A 21,151-nucleotide genomic window follows, 5' to 3' on the forward strand; every position below is an offset into this window, starting at 1 on the left:
AATTTTCTAGCATAACCCCCTCTTCACTACTCCCAACTTCCCATTAAAAAACAAAACCAAACCTGTAAGCCATACAATCAGCTCTGTGCCTCCCAAACTTGATGTACGTACTCATCACCCAAAGATCTTGTTAAAAATGAAGGTTCTGAATCATTACATCTGGGTTGAGGCCAGAGACACTGCAATTCTAACAACTTCTCAGGTGATGCTATACTACTGGTCAAAAGACCACACATTTTGTGTCTCAAGGGCCTGAAAGACATTGCGGAGAATACGCCTATCGTCTTAAAGCGAGAGTTAAGATAATTCCTACTCCCACATTTCCTAGTTGTATAACCTTAGACAAGTCATTTTACTTCTCTGAGCCTCCTTTTGTGGAATATGATGATTAACAACTGCTAACACTTATTGAGTGCTTACTATGTACCAGGAACTAATGTTTCATATTTTCAACTTATGAATTGGACTTAGGTTAAAAAAACCTGTCCAAAGTAGGTACTGTAAAACTAGATGTGATTCTAGGTAGTTTGACCCAAGAACCTGGTGTATAGTCACTGTATAAGACTGCCTCTTTAGCTTACTCCCAGGGCGATTAGAAAGGTTAATAATTGGTATTTAGCTAACATTTGTTGAGTGCTCCTATGTTCCAGACCAAGCTGCCTCAGAGGCATATTAACTCATTTATCCTTATAATAGCCCTAAATGGTAGGTACTATTACCACCGCATCTTACAGGTTTTTAATTAGGCCCAAATACCCGAAGATCCAACAGAAGTCCGGACTGGAACTCACGCAGTTTCACTGCAGACAGAGCCCAGCGCATATTTGCCACAAGCGTGGAGACGATGCAATCCCGGGGCTCTGGGCTGCCAGACCTCAGCTCGCCCGGGGAGGGGGCGGGGAGGGCGCACCCCAGTGCCCACCTAAGGCAGTCTAACTGCCAGCCCCTGTTCGCTCACCAAGCAAACCAAATCTTCCACAACTAGCTTTATGTGCATCTGTGGAAAATGTCTTTCTCGGTCAACACCCAGGACCCCCATGAACAGGTTCAGGCTATGGTAAAAATAAAATTTATGTAGTCCCAGAAAGCTGAGAAGCGATACATCTTGTGAACTGATTTACATTGAAATTGGTAACAGTCGCTCCGGGACCCCCTCAAACCGCGACGCCCAAAATTCACACCACCCCGCTCCGCCGCTGCATCCTGGGAGACACAGATCCAATTGGGCCCTGGAATTCGTAGTCTAGGCTCCTTGCGCTAGCACCGCCTACCTCTGGGCTCCCGCCAAAGAGCCTCCGGTAATCCCATCTGCTCTCCAACACTGCTCTCTGCCGGCCTCTTCTCGGGTTGCCGGGACTGTGAGCCTCTTCCGGGTGCTCCGGAAGCGAAGCTTTCTCTTCCGGAACGAGCTTCTCGGCGACAGAGCGTGGTTGCGTTGCCCGGGCTTGAGCCGGTGTTGGCAAAGCAGTAATTTGAACTGTCTACCCGGAGCGAATGAGCCCAGGGGGAGCCATGGAGGGCCAGAGCGTGGAGGAATTGCTGGCAAAGGCGGAGCGGGACGAGGCAGAGAAGCTGCAGCGCATCACGGTGCACAAAGAGCTGGAGCTGGAGTTCGACTTGGGTAACCTGCTGGCCTCAGACCGGAACCCCCCGACGGGCCTGCGGCGCGCGGGACCCACGCCGGAGGCTGAGCTGCAGGCCCTGGCGCGGGACAACACGCAGCTGCTCATCAACCAGCTGTGGCAGCTGCCCACGGAGCGCGTGGAGGAGGCGCTGGTGGCGCGGCTGCCGGAGCCCACCACTCGCCTGCCGCGCGAGAAGCCGGTGCCCCGGCCGCGGCCGCTTACTCGCTGGCAGCAGTTCGCACGCCTCAAGGGCATCCGTCCCAAGAAGAAGACCAATCTGGTGTGGGACGAGGTGAGTGGCCAGTGGCGACGCCGCTGGGGCTACCAGCGCGCCCGCGACGACACCAAGGAATGGTTGATCGAGGTGCCCGGCGGTGCCGACCCCTTAGAGGACCAGTTCGCCAAGCGGATCCAGGCTAAGAAGGAACGGGTGGCCAAGAATGAGTTGAACCGACTGCGTAACCTGGCTCGCGCGCACAAGATGCAGCTGCCCAGCGCGGCTGGCATGCATCCTACGGGACACCAGAGTAAGGAGGAATTGGGCCGCGCCATGCAGGTGGCCAAGGTCTCCACCGCCTCAGTGGGGCGTTTCCAGGAGCGCTTGCCCAAGGAGAAGGCCCCCCGGGGCTCCGGCAAGAAGAGGAAGTTTCAACCCCTTTTTGGGGACTTTGCAGCGGAGAAAAAGAGCCAGTTGGAGCTGCTGCGGGTGATGAAGAGCAAAAAGCCTCGGCTGGACGTGACAAGGGCCACCAATAAACAGATGAGGGAGGAGGACCAGGAGGAGGCTGCCAAGAGGAGGAAAATGAGCCAGAAGGGCAAGAGAAAGGGGGGCCGGCAGGGTCCTGAGGGCAAAAGGAAAGGTGTCCCGCCCAGCCAGGGAGGGAAGAGGAAAGCGGGCTTGGGAGGCAAGATGAATTCTGGGCCGCTTCCCTTCGGCGGCAAGAGGAAAGGAGGGCAACACCAAGGAGGAAAGAGAAGGAAATAATTTTCACCCTCGGACCCGTCTGTAAACGTTAAATTCTAGTTACGGGGGGGGGGGGGGACGGGGGGTTGTTGAAAAAGGGGGCCGCTGCCTTCACTGAGCTTGAGGTTGAAGGGATAGGCTGCCGACCCCCAAGATAGTATGTAAATGTTGGACTCTACAAATTAATGTTTTTCCCACAACCAGGAATTTGGCTGGAGATTAAAGGATGTATTTGAGGACATAAGAAAACGGGAAAGAATTTGGTGGAAACAGAATGAGTTCTATTTTTAAACGGACATCTTTTTTTCTTTTTAACTTTGGATATATTGTGAGAGAGTTGGTCATCTTTCAGACTTAAAATTGATTTCTGCATTATTTTTATAACAAGGGAGTGTATCACACGGGGGAACGGAAAGATTACATTTTCAAAACTGGACTTATAAGTAACTCTTATGAAGGTTGTTTAATAAAAGTGTGTATCTACTGTTACTTTTGACATTTTGGCTATTGGTAGAAATTCTAAGTAAAGCCAGGGGATACCTGGTTCAGATTATTTTAGTTTACTTTCTAAAAACCAAAGCAGGTAATTTATGATGATTTCAGTGATACCAACAGAAGTGTGAGTTTTTCTAATAAGTATCAGATATAATATGAAAGTGTAGTATGACTGGTGTCTCTGAAAAAAGATTTTATGCTTTTTAATACTGTGAAAACATTTACTGCCTGTAAATTATAAATGTGGGCTTCACTAAATAATGGTAATAATCCTCATTAATCCAAAAAACACTTAAAACTTTTTCAACATTTATGTCCCCAATTTTTTTTTTTTAAACATCTGGTAGGGTCTGTTTTTTGAGAAGAGATGAAGAAACCCACCAAATCTTTACTGAAACACTGTTATCTTTGATTCGTTTGTCAAACTGACCTTACTAGTTTGATTAGGAGGTCAAATGTTCATAGCTTTTATGGGTCTCCTTCCCTAATTGATCTCAATAAGCTGAGAAGGATTCATAGTAGATCTAGATTCCAGGGGAGCATTTTTGCTGCTGTTACAGCCCCATGAGCCACTCTACTCAGGTTTTTGGTCTGACAGTTGATAGGAAATTAAAGCTGGGTGTTAATTGTGTCTTTTTTTAGTGTTGCCTCATTTTTATGTTATCTTTAGAAGTTACTATGGAAGAAAAGATTAATTCAAATTTCATGATATGTTAGTAAAAACACAGATGTTCAATTGTTACTGTCTTAGGATACTTTCTGATAAAGTTGAACTGCCATCATTGATCAACTCTCCCACTGGGAAGTGGAGCACTTGGCCCTAGAATATAGTGTAATCATGGAAAATTTGTAACTACTGATGAAACCATTTAATGGTAACTTAATCAAAAGCTATTCTGGAGCACTTAACACCTTTTAAGTTCTCAACTGTTCAGGGTGTTTTGTTGTTACTGTTTGGTTTTGGGATTTTTTTGGGTTTTGTTGTTGTTTTTAGACTTTTGATTTAGCAGGCACAGCACTGGCACTGTAAAAACAAACAAAACCCTCGGGCTTTTTGCATGGTCCTTATTTACTATTAAAACAGTTTAAACGCAATGTCTTAATAATTTATTGGGAAAGTAGGAAGGCAAAGTAGCATTTTAAAGGAATCAGTGGAAAAAGAATGCCCTTTTTTCCCTCCCTTTCCCCATATCCCCAATATTTGAAATAAAGAGTTTTAAGTAGAGAGACTTCAGGAAGTACTCACGATCCTACAAAGCAGTTACCATTACGGCAATTTCGGAGGTGGATGGTGAAATTGCAGGTAGGGCACTTGAGATTTTGACTCGTGGGAAAATGGTCCTGATCCAGAGGGCTAACGCTGGGGCCGGGAGAATTAGCACGGGGGGGTGGGCAGTCTCAGCCGAGTGGGCGGGAGCAGGAGGGCGGCGGCTGGGATTGGTCCGCAGAAGGGGCGTAGGGGGTGGAGGAGGGGCTACTGGAAGGAAGACTGCACAGCCATGGCTGCAGCCGCCCGCGCCCGTGTCGCGCACTTGCTGAGGCAACTGCAGCGAGCAGCGTGAGTGCGGGGCCGGCGGGCGGGCGGGGGACCGGAGGATGCCACCAGGCCTACGCAGCCCCTCTGGGTGCGACCCGCCGGACCCAACGCGGTCTTACTCAGGTTACTTTCAAGAACCCGGGGAAGGGGATCCCATTTAGCGTGCCCTCTCCACGTCAGAGCCGTGCGCCAGGTGGGGCGACATTGTAGCGGGGTGCCATGCAACTACACACAGCAGCGAGGCAGGTTGCACCTTGCTTGTTCTACCGTTAAAAAGGCCCAGAGAAGACAGTGCCTGGTCCCATGTCGTGGCAGACATTGGAGGGCTTGGCACGGTGACCAAGACAAATTCATGCATCCAATCAACACATTTGTATTGGGTGTATATTATGTGCCAAAAACTATTCTAGGTGCTGGGGATACAAGGGTGAAAGACTCTGGAGCAATTTAAACTCTAGCGGGTAATTGGATGAGGGGACAGGGTTTGTGAAACGGGCCTGTGAGGAACGGAGGGAAGAGAGAGATGGATGTGAGAAATTACCAGGAGCTTCACTCCCTGGCGTGTACAGGGAGTCAGGGTATTAAATGTTATGACATGTCTGACTCCCCATCCAGAAATGGGAGGTATATAGTAGCCACCTGATAAATATTTGTGGAACGTACAAATGCACCAGTCAGCCTGGGAAAACATGTAAAATTTTGAGCAAACAGGTAGAGATAAGGGAAAAGGAGGGGGACTAGAGAGGAATTTCAACTAACTGGGAAGAGCAGAACTACTGGCAAGAGATGTAGTTCCAGGATCTAAAGGAAGTTAAAATCTGGACCTACCTTCATAGAAGGAGGCGAGGATGGAGAAGACAGGCCCTGAATAAGAATATAGCACTTAATCAGGCACTTACTATGTGCCAGGCACTGTCCTACATGCTTTACATATACTGTTAATAGTAACAGTAATCCTTACGACAACCCTATGCCATATTGTATTATTATCCTCATATTACAGTTAAAAAGAAAAAAAAGCATGAAGAAAAGGAATCTGTCCAGTGCCACACAGCTAAGCAAATGGTGCAGCCATAATCTGAACCCAGATATTCTAGCTTCACGGTCCTTGTTCTCAGTCCTATGCTAAAGAATTTGAATTATGTCCTGTAGATAATAGAAAGTTATGGAAGCAATAGTTCTCACTGTGAAACACTAATACTTTGAAATGCCCCATGGGGCGTGGGGGGAGGAATTCCATGGCTAAATAAATGGGAAACTGCTCACTGCTGCATAGTGCTTTTGGAGTCAGGATAATTAGCACACAAAAGGCTCTGAGAAGTCCTACAGGGTTGGAAAAAAAAAAAAGGTTAGCTGTATTTAAACTCTTTGTTCTAAATCTGTTATAAAACTTTTTATCAAGCAACACTATTCATATCCCTTGGAACCAGTGTCATGTAGAACATGTTTTTGGAATGGTTGTATGACAAAGGAGGGTGGCATGATTAGAATTATGTTAGAGCTTTCTGGTGGCAGTGTGCAGTGAAGGGGAAAGACTAGAAGTAATTGTAATGCTTCAGCTAAAAGGTGATGGCTTCAGGTACCAAGGAGAGGCAGCTGGTACAAGGGGTAGATGTGAGAAATATTGAGGAGTCCATTAAAATCAGCAGGACTTTGTATCTGATTAGTGAGATGGAAGGAGAGGTTGAAGTTTCTGGCTGGGGTATCAGGTAAACGCTGGGGCCATTTACCAAGATAGGGACTATAGAAGCATTAGCTTTAGGAGGAAGATGATAACTTACCTTAGGAAATTCAAATTGGACATGGCTCAGGTACATCCAGGTGAAGAAGACCTTCAGCAGGTAATTGATTATATTGTTCTGGAGCTCTGAAGTGAGTTGGAACTCACACACGCGTATAGAGGACAGTTGAAACTCTGGCTGGGGAAGCAAAGGCCTTAGCAAACTGTAAACCTAGAAGGGTTGAGAATGAGGTCCCTATGAGCAGCAATGTGTTGAAGCAGGAGTGGCAAAACGGGGCTTATTTTTTAAATAGGGTATGCATTTAAAAAGTTGGAGATTTCAGATAAAAATTTTTGGAAAATTGGGAAATGGCATCATTGGGCCCACATTTCATCTGGAAGGTCTGCCAGGGCTGAGGTGAAGTGGTGGCCACTTCCCTTGAACAAGGCAAGCATTCCAGCTTCCTGAGAGAGCCTGGCATATAGCCCGCCACTCATTCTGCACACCAGCTACATAGCCAGCCAGGAGCTCTGACCTCTCATTTATATTATCTACCAGCCTCCTTACGCACTTGGATTTGCAAATGATTGGCACTTTCAGGGGAGGAAAAGGAGCCAGTATTAAAGGACAGGAACACAGCCAGAGAGGTAGGAGAAAGCCCAGGAGGGAAGGACTGCACATTCACTGCAGATTTGCAGTGTTCTCATTCGTGGGGTACATCAAGAAACAAAACAACCTAATATCCCTGGTGTGTAAGTGTGTAGGTGGGGCAGGTGGGGTGGACAATAAACTAGTAAAATTTAGAGTATATTACAAGTTGATAGGTATTAAAGAGAAAGTAGAGGATGGGTTGTTGAAGGAGGGGATGCAATTTTAGAGAGGATGGTCAGAGAAGACCTAACTGTATTAGTATCTTATTGCTGCTGTAACAAATTACCATGACTTTGGTGGCGTAAAACAACACACATTTATTCTTTTACAGTTCTGAAGTTCAAAATCAGTCTTACTGGGCCAAAATCAAGGTGTAAGAGGGCCACACTCCCTTCAGAGGTTCTGGAGGAGAATCCATTATCTTGCTCTTTCCATCTTCTAAAGCTGCACTTTTTGCAATGGTAGATTGTAGCTCCTTCCCCCATCTTCACAGCCAGCAAAGGTAGCCACTTGCTTCAGTGGTCACATTACCTTTATGTCAAATCTCCTTCTGCCTCTCTCCTAGAAGGATGTTTCTAATTACATTTAGGGCCCACCCAGATAATCCAGGATAATCTTTCCATCTCAAAATGTTTAATTTAATCACATCTGTAGAGTCCCTTTTGTTCTATAATGTTCACAGGTTCCAGGTATTAGGACCTGAATATCTTTAGGGTCTCAGCCGATCACACTCACTGAGAAGGTAACTTAGATGGAAGACCCGTGAAAGGAAGGAGAGAGCCATGTGGCTCTATGGGAAGGTACTTAGAGGTGGGGAATACCAGCATGGTTTCAGAACACGGTGACTGGAGCAGAGTGAGTGAGGGGAAGATGAGGTCAGAGATATTGGGGGCCAGCAGGGGGACGACCAAGGATGAGCCCAAGGTGTTTTGGCCTAAACAACTGGAAGAATGAAATTGCCATTAAACTGGGGTGGGGAAAAGGCTTTAAGGGAAGACCAGGAACTGAATCTTAGGTGGGAGCTGAAATGCCTAATAGACGTTCAAGTGGAGATGTCAGGCAGCTGAATCTGGAGTTCAAGCAAGACAACTAAACCAGAAAGATAAAGGGGGAAATTGTCAGCATGGAAGGCACTCAAGACCATGAGACAAGGTGTGGTCACTCAGGGAGTGAGAGTGGAAAGAAAAGAGAAGGATCCACAGGCCGATCCCTGGGACCCTCCAGCATTCAGAGTCAATAGCATGAAAAGAACCTAGGCCAGGAGCAGCCTGGAAGCGAAAGGAAGAAAGTGTTTCCAGGGAGAAGGGAGTGGATAGAAGGATGCTGCTGCCAGGTTGGGCAAGATGAGGACTGAACTCGGAACGGAGTGGTATATTAGCAAGGTGAAGGGCATTAGTGACCTGGTAAACTGTTAGTGGAGTCATAGGGCAAAGGTCAGTTGGAGGGGGTCCCAGAGAGAATGCAAGAAGAGAAACTGGAGAGAGCAGGTATAGTCATCTAAAGGCAAGGAGAGCAGTGGGGGCAGCATCAGGAGAGGGAAGAAGGACAAGAGAAGGTTGTTAATATAAAAAGGGAAAAACACGGGATGCCTAGGTGGGTCAGTCGGTTAAGCATCTGTCTTCAGCTGAGGTCATGATCCGAGAGTCCTGGGATTGAGTCCTGCATCAGGCTCCTTGCTTGGCAGGAAGCCTGTTTCTCCCTCTGCCTGCCATTCCGCCAGCTTGTGCTCTCTCTCTTTCTCTCTCTCTGACAAATAAATAAAATCTTTAAAAAAATATTTAAAAATTAAAAGATTTAAACATTAAAAAGAGAAAAACAATATTTTATGTTGGTGGATAAGATCTACTGGGGGGGAAATCTTGATGATGCAGGACAGAGACAATGATACAGTGATGTCCTTGAGTAAATGGGGGGGGGGGGATGAGATTTAGTGCACAGGAGAGGGGCCGACTTTTGCTGAAAGCTTGGCCAGTTTATCCCTAGCCAGTGATACTGGCAGGAAGGCCAGAATAATCAGGCCAGAGCCAGAGGGTGGGTGAATGAGAGCCTTGCTCTACCCGTGGGTTCCTCAGCTTCTCAACAGTAGAGAAGCCCATCAGTGGTTTCAGGCTATCCTAAGGTGGGGGAACCCACAGTCTGTTTCTCCCTACCCCAGCTCAGGTTCTGTGTCTTGGCACACCAGGAAAAGAGAGAAAAAGCTCAGAGGATTTTAAATGTCTAATTTATTTATTTATTTATTCATTCATTTATTCATTTACTTATTTCTTCAATCAGTATTCCTTTAATTGGTATTAGTTTGTGCCTGTTACAATGCTAACCATTATGGATAAAGTTGTGATAAAGGGCAGATCTTGTCTTGCCACCACAAAATTTACAATCTAGCGGCAGATGCAAACAGGAGAATGGTACCCACAATACAGTGTGATAATGGTTCTAATGGGGAGGGGGGCGTAGTACAGACCATAGGGGGAGAGTGCCTACCTGCGGCCTCCAGCCTTAAGGAAGACTGCCCAGGGGAAGTGACAATTCAACTGACACTAGAAAGGACACTAATTACCTGGAAGAAGGGGGGAAACATGTTCCAGGCAGAGGAAATAACAAGGACAAAGTTCTGGAGGCAAGAAAGAGAATGTGTGGCCCATTCAAGGAAAAGAACAAATTTTCCAGGAGCTCCAGAGGATGGACGGAGATGAGGGACCAGGTTAGAGAGATTAGCTGGGCCTGTGAAGCAGGGCCAGGTCTGAACTTTATCCAAAAAGCCATGGGAGGGGAAGTGGGGGGGCATCATTGGAAATAAGCCCCTGACCACTGTGTGGCACAGAGGGAGCCAAGAGAAGCCTATTAGGGACTCTCTGTAGTTATCCAGATGAGAGATGACACTGAAACCAGAGACTGGCAGAGGACCCAAGAGCGGTGGTTGGATTTGGGTAAAGAAATATTGGGGGGGCCTTGATGAGTGGTTTGCTATAAAGGGTGAGAGGTGAGCCCAGGATAGAACTCAATATTTAAGGAATGAGCAGAGTGGGAAAGGAGCTGGAAAATAATTAGAGGAAACCCAGGTGAGTAGGGAGTCCTGGAAGCCAAGGAAAGCATTGCACCCACCCAAGGAGGGGGTGGCCCAGTGTTCATTGCTAGGAGAGCAAGGTCCTGGGGGTGGGGGGTCTGAGAAGTAAGAATATAGCAGGAAAGCTGAGACTTGTTGAGACAGCAGCCAGATTTCAGGGAGCCAAGCAATGTGTGGGAGGCAAGAAAATGGAGCCAGCAGACCTAGGTCAGGAGGGAAGGCCCAGAGAGGGTGAGCAAGCCAGAGGGGAAAAGAGGTTGAGACTTTGAAGCATGAAACTCTTAAATACAATGACAAAGATCTAGTGAGGGGGAAGACTAGGAAACACAGGATAGATGGAGGCCACAAGAAGGCAAGAGAGGATGGGATTCAAACCACAAGAAATAGGAATGATTAATCAAGGCGGCCTCAAACCTTATAAATATAAAATAAAAAGAAGGGGGAGGGGTGTAGGAAAGCATGTGCTCCCAAGGCCCTGGGCAGTGGAAAGTTTTGAGTCTGGAGATGTTCTTCCCTCTGCCTCCACTTTCTCGTCCTTGGAGGGTGTAAAGCAGGGAAAGTTCTCCAAAGAAAGCCCACCTGTGAAGGACAAGGCCTTGGCCTTGCCTGCTGTGTTTTCCCTGCGGCAGCCTGAGAATGGCTAACACCGCTGGGATGCTCCCAGGACTCTCAACACTCGGCATTTTCAGCCGTCTCCAGGAGGTGGCAGCCTCGACTCATGGTGGCGCTCACACCCGCTTCCCATGTCTGCTTTGACTTAAATCTGTTTTTGAGGTCTTGACCACCATTGAGTTGAACACTTTTCCTTCCTTCCCCACCTTACCCCTCAGATGTTCTCGCTCCAAATTTGAACGGTGGGGGGGGGGTGTATACATTCACGGATCTACTGGGACCCCACTAGGACAAGGTTCTCTGGCAAGAAATAGAAACATAAAACACTTTGGTGATGCTCAAATGCATAGCAACAGGAGAAAGGGACTATGCAGGAAATGGGAGGTGACAGAGACTAGGAAGGGAAACGGAGCCAAGGGTAGAGAAGCAGACTGGGAACTGAGAAGAGGTGAGGGATTCGGGGAGGAGAGGGTGATGGGCATGAGCACACTTCAGGCCACGGGGGAGCAGGGGACATGGCCACTGGTCCTGGGGCGGGGACCAGCACAGGAAGGCACCCAAGGGGCTGGCAGTTCCCTGGGGCTGGGCCCAGAAAGGATGGAGGTGCGAGGTGGTGACCAGCGAGGCCTGCAGGCCCAGTGAGGGCTTCTCAGAGGCCCAGGCCCAGAGTCTGTTTTGAGAAAATTAAACACCTTGAAGACAATGGGAAAATACAAGTTCCCTGGGTGGGGGCAATGGGAGGGGAGGTTCATTGAGTAGTTAACCTTGGGTCAATTTGGTCAAAGCTCCTAACCTGATAAAAGAGCTGGAACCTCCTAAAGCACTGAGACCCCATCTCAAACTTCCTTGTAGTCCCAGAGGGCTTACCTCAGCTTCCTGAAGACATTTATTGAGCACCAACTGAATAATTCCTGAAAGAATGATCCTGCAACACTGGAAAGACTCTGAGTGGACTTCTTGTCCATGATGATTTCTGGGTTTTCCTGCATAGCGTTTGCCAAAGGCAACTACTTTGATAGAATCTCAAGACTAGAATGCAGTGTGAGTCACATTAAAGCATCCTATCTTTTGGTTTTCTAGTTTCACTTTTCTTTTTTTCTTTTCCATAGATGCCAGTGCCCAACTCATTCTCATACTTACTCCCAAGGTAATAATACATTTTCTGGTTTTAAAGTGGCCCAAATTTCCAATCCCTCCATTGGCCCTTATAATACATTTGGGCAAAGGATAAATCAAGGAAATCAGGGGATGTGAGAGGAAAGTTGAAATGGTTGCCTTTTCACTTGCAACTGGCAATATCTAGTTCTGATTATATGATGGGAGCTGAACGTGTGCTACTGACTGATTATATGTTTGGCTCAAGTATATATTTAATGCTATTTATGATGTTTTTCTATTTTAAATAGAATTATTTGCCAGAGCTAAAAATGGGGGCACAGATGAGATTTTAAGATTGTCTGAGTTAATCAAACACAATTAACAAAGATGAACTCTTTGGATGGTTTTAATATGTCTCAGGAAAGAAAGAGGCTAAAGAACAAAGCGGTTCCTAGAAAGAAAAAACTTGTTTATATCAATTTTTTTTAAAAAAGTAACATTCTATTTCTTAGTAATTAAAAATGACAAAAGTTTTCAGTTCCCACAAACATCTTAATCCTTCCCAACTCCATTGTCCACAGAGCAGCAGGAAGCTCATTGTAGCTTCAGCGTGTCCTCAGAATGTCACATGAATTAGTGACACAAAAACTGATTTCACCTCTTAGAAGGAAAGGTCAAATCTAAACAGCACAGTGAGAATGGAAACGAGGGGGGCTGCCCATACAGGAAACTAAGCAGAACCCACAGAGAAGCCTGTTGGGGAGTAGAACAGATAGAGTGACTGAGGGCTTTTTCCTGCCACTGGTGTGGCTCACCATTTAGGAAAAACCAAGGGACCTCCCAGTCATTAATGACCATCTGCTAGGTGAAAGCATGCCCAGCCTTTTAGGTCCTCATGGACATATGCAGAATTTTGTCTTCAGCTGATTCTTTCCAATTCTTAGTTGATTTCAACAAAGAATTAGGAGTCTCCTGTTTGGGAGCATAAAATTAATAATTTAAATAAAGATAATCTCACCGTTTCCTAGGATTCAATTTATGTCTTTTCCTAAACCTCAGTAGCAAGAGTAATAGATTATTTCTTTACAGTGGATAAGGCAAGAAATTTGAATTTTGATTAAGGATACCCTTGCCCTCAGGAATCCAAAGGTAAATTGTTTTCTAGTTGTGGTCTCTTGTCCTTTAAAAAAAAAAAATGGTAGTGGAAATTGTTGTTGCAGACTTTTTTTTCAATCTTATGACTGACCAGGAGTGATGAAAACAAGGATAAAATTCATTAAGTGAAGCCTTCTTGTTCTAATATGACAGGAAATCATTTCTGCCAAAACTAAAACCTGATAACATTACAAAGAAATATCAGTTTATAAAAATTTTTATTAAATCTCATAAATAAAACTAAATTTTTACATGCTTTAACTTGAAAAATATAAATTTCTTACTGTGATCATTTTTTCTCCACGGAAAAAATTTTAATTCAAACAACCAATCACAATTGTTATAAGAAATATAAGCAAGACTCTAATTAATGAATTTACTAATAGTTGTTCTCTAACAGAAATCCAACTCGAGTCTAGAGGGGTTTTTTTTTCCCTAGAGGATTTTTAGACATTGTTTCAAAAGTATATTTTAATTTCAATGAAGAAAATATTTTAAATAACTATTTTCACACAATCAGCCTCAAGTTAGCATTACATTCTCTTAAAATGCAAGTTTTAATTTCAATTTGATAGGCAACAATGAAACTTGAAAATATATTTTAGCTAAGGCTTTTTCTTTTCTTTATAGGTAAGGCTTTTTAAGGGAGATGCTTATGTTCACTGCTGAAATACCAATTTACTAACAAAAACCATTATTTTTCCTTTGTTTTTGAGGCCTACTCTGATGCTAATTTCTACATTTCTAGCTCCTGGATTTGCACCTTCTGGGAAAACAACAGATTATGCCTTTGAGGTAGATATAATCAATCCATTCTTTCTTTTATGAATGACTTGAAAAAATACTAGAGTATTTTACTAATGCATTATTATCTCATTTGAAATCTATTAATTAGTGTTCCCTAATCTCATTATTTGATGAGACCCTATTTAGCAATGGGGGTAATGGAACTGGAATACACATCTTCTGATAACATGAGTAATGTCTAGAATACTGTCTTTTGTTCAGCCATCAAAATAGGACAGATTCTCAGTTATACAAACGTCTCCAACTTATCTATGTTGTATGTCACAGTTTAGTTTCGTAATTATAATAACCTAAAAGAGGTCCAAGTAATCTTTTGAAGCAAGAATAAAGGATCAATGAATTCTGATGAATTTTTATCACACCGTAACTACATAATTATTTGATTAAATCTGTCTCCTCCTCGTTCAGGAGTCATAAATTAAAATGAAGGCCACGCTAAGGAATATATACTTTATTCTCTACACAATAAGGAACCATTCATTTCATTTATAGGTTTTTAAGTGAAACACCCTATACCTAAATCTTTTTTTTTTTTTCCTCAGATGGCCGTTTCAAATATTAGATACGGAGCAGGAGTTACAAAGGAAGTGGGAATGGCAAGTATTTAAGATTCCTACAGTCTTCCATTATAAATGTTACATGTCTTTTAAAACAAATGCAAATTGACAACAATTGAGTCCTTTGTTTTTAAAAATGTACAGTTGTTAATTTGCCAGAGAGAGAGAATCTATTACAGTTCTCGGGCAGTCAAACCTAACTTACAAATTATTTTTGTTGTTGTAGGACCTAAAAAACATGGGTGCTAAAAATGTGTGTTTGATGACAGACAAGAACCTCTCCCAGCTCCCTCCCGTACAAATGGTTATGGATTCCCTAGTGAAGAATGGCATAAATTTTAAGGTTTATGACAATGTGAGGGTGGAACCAACTGATAGAAGGTATTATTTTATTGTTGCTATTTACTTTATGTAGAAGCCAACACATCTCACTGTTGCTTAAAACTTGCTCCAGGCCTTGTTTAATAGCGTGGCAATTTGTTTCTGAAAAAATATGACCTAACTATGGCTTTTATTTTCCCTTCTCCAAGCTTCATGGAAGCCATTGAGTTTGTCAAAAGGGGAGCTTTTGATGCCTACGTTGCTGTCGGTGGCGGGTCCACCATGGACACCTATAAGGCCGCTAATCTGTATGCGTCCAGCCCTCACTCTGATTTCCTAGATTATGTCAATGCCCCCATTGGGAAGGGAAAGCCTGTGTCTGTGCCTCTGAAGCCTCTGATTGCAGGTAAAGACTGTGTGTTTGTATGTTTTGTTTTGCGGTTGGCAAAAGGCCTCAGGAAAGATGCAAGCCAGGAATATTAGGGTATACGTTCCCAAAGTTTTCTGATTTCTTCATTTCAGTGTAGTACATTGTTTGGAGAGAACAGATAGCAATTCATTGATGTTTAAAATTCTGATCTTCATTTATTGCGCAGATAGAGACAATTTGGGTCAGTGGTAGGGAAGTTTGCAGATTTATGCTAGGAAGTTACTGTGTGAAGGAGGAGGGAAGGTTATCGTTTCCATATTATTAGATCCCTCTGCTGGCAGGTTGGTCTTCTAAACATCTCTGCTTTGTCCCATTCTGCAAGCCACTGTGGAGTATAAGGGGAACATTCGCTATTATTTTTCTGGTGTTGACTCAACCCTTTCTTCCACACAATGGCTCTTCAGCTGACCTGGGGCTTTGTCTCTTCTCTGGGACATGTGGCCAACATGGCTGCGTCACTCTGGGCAACATCTGCTCTGTGGCTGCCCTTGGGGACAGACACACAAATCCAAATCAGAATAGCTTGTCTGTCCCGCACAGACCTTGGGATCTCTTGGTCTTCCCTCCCTCCCATTTTATGGCTGTTAGCATATTACTATTTAAAGTTTTATAGTGAAAATGCACTAACTGGTAACTGGACAATATCTGTCTGAAGTTTTGTCCTCTCTTTTCTCCCCCTCGTCTGCCCCCACTGTGAATGGGCCTTGTGATGGTATAGGAGTAAGCTGAAGGCAGATGAACTGCTTTGACATGAATGAGCAATCAGCAGGGAGCACCATAATTGATGTCTAGCAAATGGAACCCTCTGGTGAAACTGTGTCAGCATCACACAGAGGGGTGATTAGTAAAGTTTAGAAACTTGACAGAACTACAAAACCACAGAGCCCAGCAAAGGCAGAACGTTACTGTGCTTGCTGCCAAGAAGGAATAAAGATGTCTTTTAGAGAAGGCAAATATGAATTTTCTAACTGAGATGCCGAGCAGCCCGTGTTTGAATGCCCAGCTGCAGCTGTGTAAGCTCGGGTGCTAGAGTTCTCAGAGTTCCTAGCTGTTAACACAGAAACAGACATTACACATACATGTTAAACATACATACGTGTTAATACAGACATGGACAGCATACATGTTAGGCCTAGATACATGTTGGCACAGGCACTGACATCCTACATATGTGTTAGTAGAGATATAGGTATCACACAGTCTCATCAAAGTGCACATATATGTTCGACATGCCTACATGCTATATAGACATGGACACCATGCATGTGAAACGTGTGCATATTAATGCAGATGCTGCCATCACATATGCATATTAAAGTGCATGTTAATGCTGACAGGCATACTATTGCACATGCATGTTAATGCAGACACGGACACACATGTGAAGCATACATGCGGATTAATATAGATACAGACCTCAGGTGAGCAACAGGGGCATCAGAGCTTCCTTCTCTAACTTTGTTCCTTGCTTCCTAAAGCTGAATTAAGTATCTCCATTGACCTTTATTTAGATGCATTATGTAAATTAATGTAATGTAATTAATGTAATTAATATAAATTATTTTGTTCAAGTCCCAACTACCTCAGGAACTGGGAGTGAAACTACGGGAGTTGCCATCTTTGACTATGAACACTTGAAAGTAAAAACTGGTAAGAACTGTGCCCATAAAAATTGTGTTTAATTCTCTCTCACCTTTCAACCCCACCTCCTTTTCTTTAATCCTAATATCTAAAAATCAAGGAGTTTAGAGTTAAGGGAGGTACACACACACACACACACACACACACACACACACACACACACACACACACACATTTTCTTTCTTTTTCCAACTACATATCAAAATATGAAACAGTCTAATAAACTTTTTTTTTTTTATTTTATTTATTTGACAGAGAGAGACACAGTGAGAGAGGGAACATAAGCAGGGGGAGTGGGAGAGGGAGAAGCAGGCTTCCCACGGAGCAGGGAGCCCAATGCAGGGCTCGATCCCAGGACCGATCATGACCTGAGCAGAAAGCAGACGCTTAACGACTGAGCCACCCAGGCACCCCTAATAAACTTCTTTTTGAGAATTACCTACAAAAGCATATTGCAATGCCATAATCTTGATTGGCCATTTCTCTGCCTAAGTTAGTAAGTGTATGTCAGTGGTGAATGATTATTCCCTTTCTTGGACATCTTTTCAATATTTTTTTCCTTTCAACATTTTAAATCAGTTTCATTGAGACACAAATTTTATATAATAAAATGCATACATTTTTGAGAGTCAGTTTGATGAATTTTGACAAACAGATATACCCATGTAACCACTACCCCAATCAAAGTATAAAACATTCCCATCACTCCAGAGAGATCCAGAAGTCCCAGGCAGAATAAATTGATATTTGACTGCACATTTATAGTAACTTCTCTTTTTTAAATTAAATTACATTAACCTTTGACATTATTAAAGATAATAGTAGCCAATACTTGAATTCTACCTTACAGTTTTTCAAAGATTTTACATAATATTTTCTAATACTAGCCTTACATCAGCTATGAGGGTTAGAAGCCCTATATTGTTAGGATCTAATAGAGAATTAAGAGAGACTAAGTGACTTGCCCAAAGATACATCGCAAGCTGCAGAACCAGGACCCAAACCAGTGGTGTGCTAGTAAAGCAGTTCTCTGGAATGTAATCAGGAATTTAATGGCCAATTTGTAGTATTGGTCAATTTCTTTGGTGTAAATACTCCCACCATAGCCAGTGACACCATTCAAACCAGCGTTGGGAAGAGATGTACACACTTGGCTCCTTCAAACCAGAAGGAGCTTCAGATCCACTGAAAAACCCAGGTTTCTGACTCCAGACCTCTTTCCACTGTTCTTGCTGCCTTCCTTCATGAGAATGAATCTCATCTCCTATTTTTAATTTTTTAAGAATAGATTGTTAACCTAAAGTAACTTAATTTTTTTAAATGGTGTCCATACCTTTCCCCTCTGTTGAAAATCCCTGTCTTAGGCATTGCTTCCCGAGCCATCAAACCCACACTGGGACTGATCGATCCTATGCACACCCTGCACATGCCTGACCAGGTGGTTGCCAACAGCGGCTTCGATGTGCTTTGGTAGGTACCGGTGCCAACTGGAGGGGCTTTTCCAGTCCCTGAGTCTATGGACAGTATCTTCTTGCTGAAAGCACTTGCTAAGCAGACACCGATTAGTGTTCCACAACCACGCCAGCTTTGGCTATCCTTATCCCCTTTCCTAGATGAAAACGCAGAACCTATAAAGGTTGATGACTAGGTGGGCTCCTGGGTAAGCCACAGACCGCTGTTCAGGATCAGCCAGGCCAGCCACGGCGGCTGCCACGGGGACGCAGCAAAAGGAGCAGGCGGAGCTGGTGTGCAGCATCTCAGACCCACAGCACCTGCCTCTATGGCTACAGGAAGCAGGAAACGGCCAGGGCTGCCACGGCACGGAAGAGGGAGCAGACGTTTCACTGAGTCAGCACTTTGCACACATCACCACCTCACTACAGCTCTGCACCACATGAGAAAGAAACCTGGCTTGGAGATGTAGTGACTTGCCAGAGTCATACTGCATGCTCCCTGGGCCTCAGCTGCGATGTGCTGCTGGATCCCTGATCAGGACACCGTCCACATTCAGCATGTCCCAAACTACCTATTTCATCCACTTGCATGTGCACATTTTTTCACATTCTAACATCTCCGAACTCAGAACACATCTTAAGATCTGTGGCACGACTGTATGGTTTTCTTCCTCAGTGGTACATTTTTTTTAACTAGTGCATCTTATAATGCATGGCATCTTAAATTCGATGAAATCTGATTCTTCTCTAACTTCCCCCACCACCTCACAGCTTTCCCTGAGTCCCTTAAGTTAGTGAGCAGCAGGACTTACTATGAACTTCCTTCTCATGCCCACACATAGCCCAGTATTTCCTACCACTTGTCCTGCTTGAATCTCTCCTATCTGCTCCCTCCCCTCAAGCCTCATTGTTCCCACCTTGGTTCAGACCTGCCCAAGTCTTGCTTAGACAGTTGCAGTATCCTTGTCAGACTCCCTGCTTCCATCCCATAGTCCGTCTGTCCTCTATAACAGCCTCAGCAAGATTCATCACACATATACATGCATGCACACACACATACCTCTGCCTGACAAGTCTGTTAGTGGCTTTCCACGCCTACTGCCAGAAGGCCAAATTTCTTTGGCCCTGGAATGTCCCCAATGCTCAGCTCTTTATCTGTTTGGAACATTCATCTTCCAGTTCCACTGGTGCATTCTCCCCTTGATGGAGCCTTTGCTGACCCCCACCCCCTTTCCTCTCCTCAGGTACAACTGACCACTCTGTTCTTTGCTCTTCCCCATTGGGTGGCGTATACATTCTAAGACTCTTCCATTTCACATGCCCATCTCCTTCATTGCACTGTGAGCTTGATGAGGACAGGACCATCTTACTCACTTCTCCATCTCTGTCCCTTGGCACAGTGACTGTCACATCATAGGTATTTGGTTAATATCTCCCGACATGGACACCTCATTCTTGCATTGCCCACAGTTTGAACAGATTAAGAACCATAAAGCCATAAAACCATCTACCAACTATTTAAAAAAAAAGTTCCAATGGTTTGTTCAAAAGATTTTATCTGCTTCTCAGGTATAGAAGAAATTCTCCATTCTAAGACCGAAAACCATAATTCATGCCTGAAACCGTTCATGTTATATTGTGTTCCCAGTGCATCATTGATCTAGATGGCTATGCTTTTTTTTTTCCTCTTCTGCAATTGATTCATTAGAATTGATGGCACCCCAGCAGGTAGAGGAAATTCTGAAGCTTGGTTCTTGAAATAGCCAACCTTTAGTTTAAGGCATGTCAGAAAAAAGAATTGAATTTTTTTTCAGGCCAAAATTTAATAATAACAGTGAATGGTAAGTTTTACAATGTGCTGCTCATTATTCTAAGTACTTTACATGTACCACCTCATTTAATTTTCACAGCAGCACCAGGAAGGCATAGTATTATTTGTCCTTGTCTTAGAGTCACAGGTTAGCTAGTGACTTACCCAGGCCTGCAACAGGAAGGTCTGGTGCCAGGATTTACAGCTGACCCTGGCGTCTGTGTTCTCACCCGCTGCACGGTACTCTTAATAGACAGTTCATGTAACTATGATCCTCCTTAGGTGATACGGTATTTGATCAGTGCAAGGTATAAAATGGTAAATATATTTTACAAGGAAATCATTTTTTAGATTCAGTGCTTTTCTTCATGACCCAAATATGTAAAAATTCAACATCATAAAGATTTATTTGCACTAGAAAGGGACCACATGTAATCCAGTAATACATACTGGTCAAAAAACACTGTAATGCTGTTAATATAAACGTCACTGTTAATTTCTATAATAAGCAATGACTATTGTGGGCAAGAGTCTGACCTGCTGGGATGATGCGCTGTCATTATCACTGCTACAGAGTTTATCTGCCGTGGAGTGAATACTGAACATGTCCAAGAGAGTCTGTAATTTGAATGGAGGGAAAAAAGAAGAAGGTGCTTTCAATCTGTGTGTTTTAAATATTTCTCATTAGCCATGCCCTGGAGTCCTACACTGCCCTACCCTACCACATGCGGAGCCCCTGCCCTTCAAATCCTATCACCCGGCCAGCATACCAGGGCAGCAACCCAATCAGCGACATTTGGGCAGTCCATGCACTTAGGATCGTCGCTAAGTATCTGAAGAGGTATGTGGCCCAAGGGAGATAGAAATGGAATGGAAGGGGCGCCTGGCTGGCTCAGTCAATAAAGCATGCAAATCTTGATCTTGGGGTTGTAAGTTCGAGCCCCACATTGGATGTTGAAATTACTTAAAAATAAAATCGAAAGAAAGAAAAAGGAAGGGAGGGAGGGAGGGAACAAATAGAACAGGAAAACCACATTCCACCCTCACATAAAATATAGCGTGCCAGATCCTGAAATAGCCTGAGCACGCCTGTTCATCAGATCAGTCAGTGGACACAGAGGAGCACCAGAGACCAGCGGTCTCTGGAAGGATGAAAAGGATGGGGAGGGACTCACCTGAGGTCAGATGAAACCTGAGTCCTTCAGTCTG

General features: G+C 44.1%; 3 protein-coding genes across 10 annotated transcripts in view; 2 read left to right on the plus strand and 1 right to left on the minus strand.

Moving 5' to 3' along the window:
* CRH (corticotropin releasing hormone) overlaps nt 1-1,337 on the minus strand; it is a 184,623-nt gene extending 183,286 nt beyond the window's left edge. Inside the window, exon 1 of the mRNA XM_027575150.1 lies at nt 1,272-1,337. The gene's annotated coding sequence lies outside the window, so the exon portion shown is untranslated. The remainder of the gene's footprint in view (nt 1-1,271) is intronic.
* A 63-nt stretch (nt 1,338-1,400) lies between these two features.
* On the plus strand, nt 1,401-3,085 carry RRS1 (ribosome biogenesis regulator 1 homolog). Its single transcript, XM_027575135.2, has one exon. The coding sequence runs from the start codon at nt 1,495-1,497 to the stop codon at nt 2,608-2,610; it is 1,116 nt and encodes a 371-aa protein (XP_027430936.2). The 5' UTR covers nt 1,401-1,494; the 3' UTR covers nt 2,611-3,085.
* A 1,459-nt stretch (nt 3,086-4,544) lies between these two features.
* ADHFE1 (alcohol dehydrogenase iron containing 1) overlaps nt 4,545-21,151 on the plus strand; it is a 32,217-nt gene continuing 15,610 nt past the window's right edge. For 3 of the 8 annotated variants that reach the window (XR_004820045.1, XM_027577379.2, XM_027577399.2), the window contains exons 1-9: nt 4,547-4,642; nt 11,779-11,816; nt 13,671-13,717; nt 14,272-14,325; nt 14,513-14,667; nt 14,817-15,013; nt 16,610-16,687; nt 18,043-18,148; nt 20,631-20,783. Coding sequence is in view for 7 of the 8 variants with exons in the window: in XM_027577379.2 (XP_027433180.2) it covers nt 4,584-4,642; nt 11,779-11,816; nt 13,671-13,717; nt 14,272-14,325; nt 14,513-14,667; nt 14,817-15,013; nt 16,610-16,687; nt 18,043-18,148; nt 20,631-20,783 (887 nt within the window). In the remaining variant the exon portion in view is untranslated. Of the gene's footprint in view, nt 4,643-9,669; nt 9,695-11,778; nt 11,817-12,856; nt 12,917-13,638; nt 13,718-14,271; nt 14,326-14,512; nt 14,668-14,816; nt 15,014-16,609; nt 16,688-18,042; nt 18,149-20,630; nt 20,784-21,151 lie in introns of those variants that run through there. The other 5 variants (XM_027577408.2, XM_027577446.2, XM_027577454.2 and 2 more) reach the window with 5 other exon arrangements.

Source organism: Zalophus californianus, chromosome 4 (assembly GCF_009762305.2).
Source record: "Zalophus californianus isolate mZalCal1 chromosome 4, mZalCal1.pri.v2, whole genome shotgun sequence".
Classification (NCBI taxonomy): Eukaryota; Metazoa; Chordata; class Mammalia; order Carnivora; family Otariidae; genus Zalophus; species Zalophus californianus.

Excerpts from the sequence above, each read along its gene's own strand:
- RRS1 (XM_027575135.2), top strand. The coding sequence starts at position 1,495 with ATGAGCCCAGGGGGAGCCATGGAGGGCCAGAGCGTGGAGGAATTGCTG.